At 33.3% G+C, this 10,043-nt stretch overlaps 2 protein-coding genes across 2 annotated transcripts; both read left to right on the top strand.

Moving 5' to 3' along the window:
• On the top strand, positions 1-3,995 carry LOC124534716 (pancreatic triacylglycerol lipase-like). Its single transcript, XM_047110703.1, has 6 exons — positions 1-68; positions 1,621-1,798; positions 1,983-2,131; positions 2,629-2,874; positions 3,380-3,716; positions 3,892-3,995. The coding sequence occupies exons 1-6, from the start codon at positions 38-40 to the stop codon at positions 3,935-3,937; spliced, it is 987 nt and encodes a 328-aa protein (XP_046966659.1). The 5' UTR covers positions 1-37; the 3' UTR covers positions 3,938-3,995.
• Positions 3,996-6,373: 2,378 nt separating this feature from the next.
• LOC124534699 (pancreatic triacylglycerol lipase-like) lies at positions 6,374-9,585 on the top strand. The gene is made up of 6 exons (XM_047110680.1): positions 6,374-6,438; positions 6,831-7,005; positions 7,634-7,782; positions 8,203-8,448; positions 8,557-8,893; positions 9,459-9,585. Exons 1-6 carry the CDS (start codon positions 6,408-6,410, stop codon positions 9,502-9,504), a joined length of 984 nt encoding a protein of 327 aa, XP_046966636.1. The 5' UTR covers positions 6,374-6,407; the 3' UTR covers positions 9,505-9,585.
• The last annotated feature ends 458 nt before the right edge of the window (positions 9,586-10,043 follow it).

The raw sequence follows: 10,043 nt of genomic DNA, 5'->3' as shown, positions 1-10,043 counted from the left end.
ATTGGATATTCGCCTAATTCATAAGTGGTCCATAATAATGAAGACATTGTTTTGTTTGCTCGTAGCGGGTTCGTATTTTTTATCATTTGAAATATATTTAATGCTTTATTCTTTAACCCTTCGGGTGCCTGGTGGGTAAAACTTACATGGCGTGCCTGGTGGGTCTGTGGGACCCGGTAACAAAATGCTTGTTTTTTACTTATTTCATTTGTCAGAACGCCAAATAATGTGTTTATGTTTATTTTAGAGCTGTTTAGTTATATGAATTAAAAATAAAATGAAACTAAAGTTCTTCTACAAAGTCACATTAAGAAAATTAAAAAGACTCTAATTTTACGTAATAAAAATAAACACTTATGTTTAAATCAACAATATTAAACTTTTTAATTGTGATCAACAATCAGACTTCACATTAATTTAAGGCACTAATTAATCAACTTACAAACTATTATATTTTTATCTAAAAGCAACAAAGGTATTGCTTATAACTAATCAGTATTTATGTGACAATTTTCGCAAACGAAAACTGCGTGTTCCAAGCAAATATGACTTGTGCAAGAGACACTGATGTATTTAGACTTGAGATCTTTTTGGCTAGGAAATACATATCAACACATTTTTCTACCAGCATCATGTCTTTTGGGTGGTGGCTCTGAGGGTTCCCCTAAATGAGAGCTGATTCTCTTACGTAAAGTAATTGTAAGATTTTGTTTCTTTCAACTATTACGTCGTTTAGTCTGATGTTGAGCAGTCAATACCATGCCCATTTTTTATAAAGTTCCTTCTAGTTGTAATTGTATCGGAATTGTTTAACATATTACTAACTTTTGATTTTATGCCAGTAGCGTTGAGAATCCAGAAATAATAATCAAGACCTTTATTTATTGATCTGTGACCAAAATTACATAATGGCTGGGACATATAAATCACTTTCATTTGGTTGTGTATATGATATCACTGTTATTTGGTTCGTTATAGACTTTTACTTCTTCCTTGTCATCATCAGAATCATGTGTCTGACTCACATTCACTTTCATCAAAAATTACATCCTCATCTTCATTTTCTTTAAAATTTCTCTCTAAAGCTTGGCGAATTTCATCATTTATTAATCGCCCAGCCATTATAACTGTATTCATATTTTTTCCACAAATAATTTACCACCCAATATAAATTAAAGAGCCAAAACAAAAATAATAGCTTAAAGATTAAAAGTTACGCCGCGTGCCTGGTCGGGTCCCTGAGACCCGAGCGCACACAAAATGCGTGTTGTTCGGATGGGTGTACATTGCGGACAGCGGAAGAGTAGTCAAAATAGTCGTTAGTCTGTATCGCGAAGCTACTCAGGAGTGCAGCGGGTTTGCTCCAAAAATTTAAAAGTTATCGTTGATTTTTTGAAGTGACGGGTCTGTCAGACCCACCAGGCACCCGAAGGGTTAAAAATAATTCATTATCAAAGTGATGTATACTCGAAAATATGTTAACTGCCTCGAAGCATCTGTATTTTCGTATACCCTTACGCACTATACAATTGGACGTACAACCTCCTTGGGATTTGTTACCATACCATAATGTATAAATTTGTTCAAAAAGCCTATGTCATTCTAATTATATTTTTTTAGTGTCCGCTGTCATCGCGGTACCGCTGGAAAATGTTGAGCGCAAATACCCGCGTTTCATTGATTTTCCCGATGGCGACGGTGTCATGCACAAAGTTGATTTGGAGGAGGAGCCTGACATGAATGTCTTGGAGGAGGTCTTCAGAAATCCTGCTAACAATCAGTACTTGCTCTACACCAGGTACCCACTCTAGAAGGAGCTTTTATTTAATTGTATCAAAAAATCCGTAAAAGTCCCACAACCGTGACTATCGGTACCATATCTACATTTAAAATTCCTAATTACTCTGCTACTTTGTTCAAATGATTTTTTAGTGTTAGTTAATTTTAATAGTATACTAATACAATGCTTTTGTTCTTTTAAGACGTAATCCCTCCAACGCCCAAACATTACGCATCAATAATGCAGCCAGCATCACTTCATCGAACTTCAACGCGAGGGTACCAACTGTGGTCGTTGTTCACGGCTGGCTCAGTAATCAAAACACGAATATCAACCCTATTATAAGGGACGGTAAGTTCATTATGCTGATTCCTGTATACCTCATTTAATTTAAGCCTTATTGTATTTTATTTTTGAGCGTACTACTTTTAGTTAAAAAAATTCAAAATTTAATATTTGTATATTATTATGTATTCTTGTTATTATTATTACATCAATATTAGTTTAGCTTTAGTGTTTACAATGTATTTTGTAGTTATTTAGTGTAAATAGTAGTATTTAATAATTATTTATTATATTTTATGTATTATTTCCTTGTATGGAATAATAATAGGTGTATGGATTAACGTAAGTCTGTGAGACCGTATCTGGTACCAGGTACCACCAATTAGTTGAAAGGTCACTCACCCTTTTGGTGTTTTGCCAGTTTAACTAAAACACAAGATACATAACTTCATAGCTGCCAGGATTGATCAGTATTAAATTGCTAATATTTCATAAAACTCCTGTGTCTCTGTTTGTTTAATGGTTGTTTAGATTGAATAATTTATTCAAATTTATCGTTTCAGCTTACCTTCGCAAAAGTGACGTTAACGTTATTGTAATGGACTGGAGAAGACTCGCTCTTTCCACTTACCCTACCGCTGTTGCTGGAGTCCCTGCTGTTGGACGAGGATTGGGCCAGTTCATAAACTTCCTTGTCAGAACAACGGGAGCTTCACTGGGCTCCGTTCATCTCGTTGGATTTAGTTTGGGTGCTCACGTTGTTGGCAATGCTGGTAGAGAACTCGGTGGAAGAGCTGCGCGTGTAACAGGTAATTAAAGAAACTGTTTAATGACTTCTTCATTACACGCTGAAGGGAAAATATTTAAACAAAACTGTTTTCATGAACATACTAATACTTTTATTTTCTGAGCTTGAAGTTTGTATAAGGAAAGTAGATGATAGTAGCTCAAGGGTGTTAGAGTCAAACTTACGACTGTTACATCGCTAGACAATCCATTTGACATTTAGCTGTTTAACTAAATTTTTATATTGCGTCATATATATTTTATTTATAACTTTAATAATTATAGTAAAATATTTAAAATAATTAAAAAGCCTAAGCCTGCAAATGTCCTACCTACCTACTCCTACCGTCCTACTGGGCTCCTTCCCTTTGAAGAGAATTCAAAGGGAAGGAGCTCAGTAGGAGGCCCAGTAGAAGCTTGGATCTTATTCCAAATACTCTGACCCAATGTGGGTTGATGGAAAATATGTTATTACTGTATTTAGATACCTTTAATATTTATAGCATTTTTAAAATTTTTCGTTTTAAGGTTTGGACCCTGCTGGACCACTATGGACTGTGAACTCAAATCGTCTCCGTCCATCCGACGGCGTGTACGTGGAAGCTATTCACACGGATGGTGGATCCCTTGGCCTTGGTATCGGATCAGCAGTTGCTAATGCTGACTTCTTCCCTAACGGCGGTAACTCTCAACCCGGCTGTGTCACGAGCTTGTGTGACCACAACCGCGCATGGGAACTTTTCGCTGCAACTGTGACCCACAATCACCTCGTTGGAAGACGGTGCTCGAACATGTTACAGGTGTCTGCTAATACCTGTACCGGCGCCAGCTTAAACATGGGAAATGACATCTTAAATAAGAGCGGGTATGATATACGTTTAAATATAATTATTACATATCAATATCAATCTCTTCAATCTGTTTATTTGTTAAATAGATAAATACAACATTAAACTTTTTTCAGATTTAAATTAAAAAACCAATAATTAATGTTTGGACTTCTCAAAACACGTATTTATTTGAAATTATTTTTGTTACAGAACTGGATTGTACCGATTGAATACGCAGAGAAGATACCCCTTCTAAGCATTATAACGATCCTATTATCAAGTATGTAAATAAAGCACAACTAATTTAAAATTAATATTTCGTGATTATTTAGCTCCCATGACAATTACCTCCTATTAGTTATCCTTAACCTACGTTTAATTATTAAAATATCATCGAAACAGACCATTAAATTTAAAAGTTATATAATACAGAGACTGTCATGTTTGTAATATAAATAAACACAATAATACACATAACACAAAGACGTGTAGAGTAAAACTGACGTACGAGTCTCTTGGCGTTGGTATCACCCGCCCATTACATATTCTAACGCCAAACAGTAATACCTTGTTTTGATATACTGAAGTTTGAAGATTGAGTGTATCAGTGTAAATATTAGGTGGCGAGCGTTACTGCACCAATGTCTATGCGTGCAGGATCGCTTACCATCCGATGATCTATTTGCTAACCTGCATAAATGTATTGAAAGAAAATAGATATACTTAATATAATGAATAAAAACATGTAAATCTATGTATAGTCAGATTAAGAAAACCAAGTTTATCAAGTCTTAAACTCATGGTACCTTTTGAATCTAAACATCAAATCATTGCGACGCATTATGTCAGTCTCGATGGGTAAAACAGAGATTATTGCTAGTACTGACCACACGAAAATAGATCTTAAGTTGACTTTTTCTTATGCTGACAGTACATTGTTTTATCCATTGAGATAAACTAGCAGTCGCAAGAGTGGTACTATGTCATGAAGTATGATAATAGAATATACAACATTATTTTTAATTTAATTTGATAATACCCGTCGGCTTTACCCTGCTTCAATAATAACTTAATAATCATTGAGTACGTTTAAAGAGAGTTCGTTACTTGAATAATCTCAAAGATTAAAAACTGTTCGTTTATACACGCCATATTTAGCTCATATCACTCTGTATAATGGAAGATTCTAACGATAACCCTTGCATCTAAAACATTAGAAAATTAAAAGTAATGATGGCATAAATTACCTGAACTCTGAAATATTAGGAGATATTAAAATTTACATATTTGTTAATATCAGTTAATAATATACCCACATGCCATTGCAAGCTTAATTGTAATTGTAGCTAAAAAAGGTAAATTTCAGAAATTATGACACGTGCTTGCTTCGTTTCCTATTCAGAGATTTTTTTTATTTCAATCGTATTTCTTATCAGTTCATAATACAAAAATAATTTAAATTATTTGGCGTTTATTCAATAATAAACAAAATATACAAGTATTAATATATTAATATAAAAATTTAAATAAACAAAATGTTTTAACTCAATAGGTACAGCATTTTGTTGCATGCGATTAATAGCTCTAACCCGTTAAAAATAACTCGGGATATGTACCTTGAGATTACGAGATTTTGTGTAATTTATTTTAATTAAATTTATTTTCGAAATTTCATGCAATAATAGGTTTAATTTTTGTACATAGGTTTATTTGCAATTATTTCACAAAATATTTAATTAGCTTAAACACACGAGTCATAAATAATTATCTCTTATTCAGACTGTGACATTTATTATTTATTTTATTGAGATCATATTACACGAATGGCTCAATTTGTAATGTGCCTACAAGCTTTATTCATTAAAATAAGCTCAAAGTAATAAAACAAAAACACATTGTAACGCATATGTGAGCCAAACGCCAAATTTGCGTTCACCACTCATAAGATTATTTAGTACTTTCTACAAACTTTATTCACTTGAAAGCTTTTTGAGGTTAAAATTCGTAACATATCCTCGCAACTTGTATAGTAACTTAAATTTTCCATCATTGCTTTCATCTTATTTTGATGATGAATAGTTATTCAAATACAAAGCAATAAATGTTATCAATACTATCGATATACTAAAAACAAATGCTAACTTCGTTAGTGTGAGGAATCATGGGTAATCTGGTACGTCAAGCAAAAAGTTCTTCCGTTCTACGAGCAAAAGGTTTACTGAGATTAGTCAAAAATTCAACCGACTACGACTCCAAGTGCAAAATAACTCGCCATTTGTCATGTATGCTAATATAAAAGTGCATAACAATTATAGTATCGATTTTTTGGCAATCTTTAATTATATAATATTATATATATTAAAAATTCTCAAATTCGATGTATCTCAACCGCTAAGTGTCTCGTGAAAGCCACATTTATTTCAATAATACATTTTAAGAACAATTTTATTTTGCAACTAATTGATTATACGCATAGCAAAAAGCAGATACTGTACTAGGTTCCGTTTGATGGTATAATTCTCTGCATCATCGAAATGGTCAGAGCGAATACGAATTGCACGCAAAACCAAATTTTATTTATTTAATCAAAGTATTATTTAATAATGCACTTATCACATTTACAATCTTGAGTTAATCAACGCGGTTGATTGATTACAAAATTTGGCTATATATATAAACATGAAGGGGAGAATTCTGCCACAGAAGATTCCAGCGAAATTCAAAGCATGAAGACTCTGTTGTGTTTGTGTCTAGCTGGTGTGTATTGCTTTGTCCTCGTTGGCGCGTCTTTTCATTGTTTTCATCAAAGGTGTTTCTAGCTAAAGATAAATGCCACGGACTCGTGATGTTCGCTCTTTGGACTTTCTCTTACATTTCGTGCATAAATTCTAGCCTTTTTCTCGCAAAGCATTTGTAGACAGCTCATGTAATCAAACGGAGGCGTTTCATGCAAGCGAGGGTGGATTGACCTCAAAAAGTTCCTTATTTTCAACTGGCATAGTTTTTTTAGATAGAACTAGAATTTCCAAATATTCTAAATGATGAACTAAGTTTAGAAACTTTTCTTTTTCATTTCATTTCATTTTATGCTTTATTTGAAACGTAGAAAACACTGAAAATGTTTTATTTTTGCCCTTATTTTATTTCAGTGTATACAGCGTTTGCTGTGCCGTTAGAAAATGAAAAACGTCAATATTCGCGTTTTATAGAGATTCCCGATGGCGATGGTTTACTTCATATGGTAGACTTAGAGGAGCAGCCAGACATGGAAGTAGTGGAGGCTGAATTAAGAGATTCTAATAATCAATATCTTCTTTATACAAGGTATGTATGTATTTATACGATTTGCGTAATTTTATTATTTTTTTTTGTTAATTGCTAATTTTATAGGTACATGGTAAGTGGTACCACTGTCAATAGGCAATTATAAATTAAGAACTTGTTACCATCCATTACATCGCTTATTATTAAATTTGGGAACTGAGCTGTAGTTACACTGGCTTATCTTTATAACCAGTATAAGAAAATAGGACACCAGAACGTAACAAACGGTATAATATATGAAATACAACATAACAATCCTAGTGTGCTACATTATATTATTATTTATAAACTATATTGATATAAAGGAATATAACTCTAATATTTTAACTAAGTTTTGATCACATATATTTTCGCTCCATCCATTACATAGCTAACCACTAAATTTGGGAACTAAGATGTTATGTCCCCTGTAGGAGTAGTTCCAGTTGCTTACTTATCTTTAAGACCAGTATTCAAAAATAGGATATCAGGACACAACAAATAGTAGAAAATATATAGATAGCTCTATTTCAAAGTTACTACTTCCTATTAAGAAACATGATATCTATAACCTTTATTATTGTAAAGTAAAATAGCTATTATTTTTAAACTATTATGTTTTGATCACATATATTTTGGTGGTTTTCAGGCGTAACACACTTGTATCTCAGACTCTCCGAATCAACAATGCCAACAGTATTACTTCTTCAAACTTTAACGCTAGAAATCCAACAGTTGTTATTGCTCACGGCTGGCTCAGCAACCAGAACACGAATCCTAACCCTATTCTTAGAAATGGTAGGAGTCCTATCCTTATATTATAAATATAACCTTTGGACTCCTCATCGTAAAGATGATTAATAAAAATATGTACTTGTTATCATTATCAGTAAACAAATTGTATGGAAAGTTTCACACCAGATATTTAAGTTTTGTTTTTTTTTTATATCTAGAGATTTGATATTTGGTAAGGTGTGGCTTAGTTATTGTTATTTATTTTACTGAATAGTATACTACATACTCGTATAAATAAATGACTAGCACTGACATATCAATACTTCCTATAATCACGCTATTAATTTATTATTTAAAGAACAATTTTATTAGTTACACTCATATGTATGTGATAAGGATATAATAATAATTGGTTCGATGAACACACATTTCATTATTATATTCTGTTCTTATTTTTTTTAATTTCATGAATAACCCTTTCAGCATTCCTCCGTAAAGCCGACGTGAATATTATAGTCTTGGATTGGAGAAGAGTTGCTATGTCCACCTACCCAACCGCGGTCGCCGGAGTTCCTGGAGTTGGTCGTGGATTAGGACAGTTCCTTAATTTTCTCAACAGAGTAACAGGGGCACCATTCAACACTATGCATCTTATTGGCTTCAGTTTAGGCGCCCACGTTGTTGGCAACGCTGGCAGAGAGCTGGGAGGCAGAGCAGCACGTGTTACAGGTATACTGAAAACCAAAATCCATACCAGATATTTCGGAAATTATGAGTTTTACTTGCTTAACTTTTCATGATTAAAAAAAATTAAAATATTTGTTGTCATGTTTTTAGGCTTAGACCCTGCTGGACCACTATGGCAATTAAATTCAAATCGTCTGAGACGCACAGACGGAGTATACGTAGAAGGTATTCATACAGACGGTGGTACGACTGGTCTTGGAATAGGATCCGCCGTTGGTGACGCAGATTTTTTCCCCAATGGTGGTAACTCTCAGCCTGGTTGTGCTACCAGCTTATGTAACCATAATCGGGCATTTGAACTATTTGCTGCAAGCGTTACTCATACGCATCTCGTAGGAAACCAGTGCTCCAGTATGCTTCAAGTATCTGCAAACACTTGTCGTGGCAGCACTCTGGCTTTGGGCAACGATAATTTGAATAAGCGAGGGTGAGTACATAAAGTCATAAAGATTATTTACGTATCAGAATCAGTTCAGGGTTGAGGCAAACACTACTCGCTCGCAAAATGGAGAAGGAAACGGTTTCACACCAATTTGCATTTGTTGCTCAGTTATAGCACATACAATCTATTTGCAATCTGTTTGTTTTTGAGCAAAAAGACATGAATATTTTTGTTTGTGTTCATCGGTATTCGTTGAACGCGAATTCTAGAAATTAACTCCGATTTCTTATTTACCCTAATAAGTGATTTCCCTTTATTATATTAGTCTTCATTAAAAAAAATAAAGTAACAGCCCGTAAATTTCCCACTGCTAGACTAAGGCCTCCTCTCCTGATAAGGAAAGGGGTTGGAACATATTTCACAACGCTGTTTCAATGCGGGTTGGTGGAATGCATATGTGGCAGAATTTCGATGAAATTAGACACATGCAGGTTTCCTCACGATGTTTTCATTCACCGCCGAGCACGAGATGAATTATAAACACAAATTGAGATCCTATCGCAATTAAGTATGTTTTGATTGTTTGATACTATTATTATTTTTGTTTCAGCTCGGGATTGTATAGATTGAATACACGAAGAAGTTATCCTTATTAAGGACTATATACGTTCGAGAAAAGCTGAAAATGTGTATTGGAGAACCAATTTTTATTACGACAAATGAAATAAAAGCATATTTCTAAACAATATTTTTTTTATTTTCTGTTTTTTTATATAATGATTAGTCTTTTTTTTATATTTTGGCGTATTCATAAATTGTTAAATAATACCGGGAAACAAATGTGAAATTATAAATAAAACGTTAAAGTTCCCCGACTATGCTGGGTAGGGAAAGTTCACTCAAGGTCAAAGGTAAAAAAATGAGTTTTCACGATATTCAGCATAATGGTAAGCTTTACCATAAAAATACGCTACACAAAAGTTGTAGATCATTATGTTATCTTCAAAAAATGTTACAATTTTTTTTCTACGATAGTATTTATGAGATAAATAAAAATTTTAACAAAAAGTAAAACTGACTTCAAACAAAACACTATTTTAAAACAAAAGAATATTCACTAAAAAGTAATAAAAATAATTGCGTATTCATAATAGTTTTTATAGTCCTCCTCAGTAAGATATGAAATGAAAATTAT

The sequence above is a fragment of the Vanessa cardui genome, chromosome 13 (assembly GCF_905220365.1).
Source record: "Vanessa cardui chromosome 13, ilVanCard2.1, whole genome shotgun sequence".
NCBI lineage: Eukaryota > Metazoa > Arthropoda > Insecta > Lepidoptera > Nymphalidae > Vanessa > Vanessa cardui.
This window is presented reverse-complemented; position numbering and strand designations above follow the sequence as displayed.

Excerpts from the sequence above, each read along its gene's own strand:
- LOC124534716 (XM_047110703.1), top strand. The coding sequence starts at position 38 with ATGAAGACATTGTTTTGTTTGCTCGTAGCGG. Across the intron at positions 2,132-2,628 it reads CAACCCTATTATAAGGGACG|CTTACCTTCGCAAAAGTGAC; the intron begins GTAAGTTCATTA and ends TTATCGTTTCAG. Across the intron at positions 3,717-3,891 it reads GACATCTTAAATAAGAGCGG|AACTGGATTGTACCGATTGA; the intron begins GTATGATATACG and ends TTTTTGTTACAG.
- LOC124534699 (XM_047110680.1), top strand. The coding sequence starts at position 6,408 with ATGAAGACTCTGTTGTGTTTGTGTCTAGCTG. Across the intron at positions 8,449-8,556 it reads CAGAGCAGCACGTGTTACAG|GCTTAGACCCTGCTGGACCA; the intron begins GTATACTGAAAA and ends TCATGTTTTTAG. Across the intron at positions 8,894-9,458 it reads GATAATTTGAATAAGCGAGG|CTCGGGATTGTATAGATTGA; the intron begins GTGAGTACATAA and ends TTTTTGTTTCAG.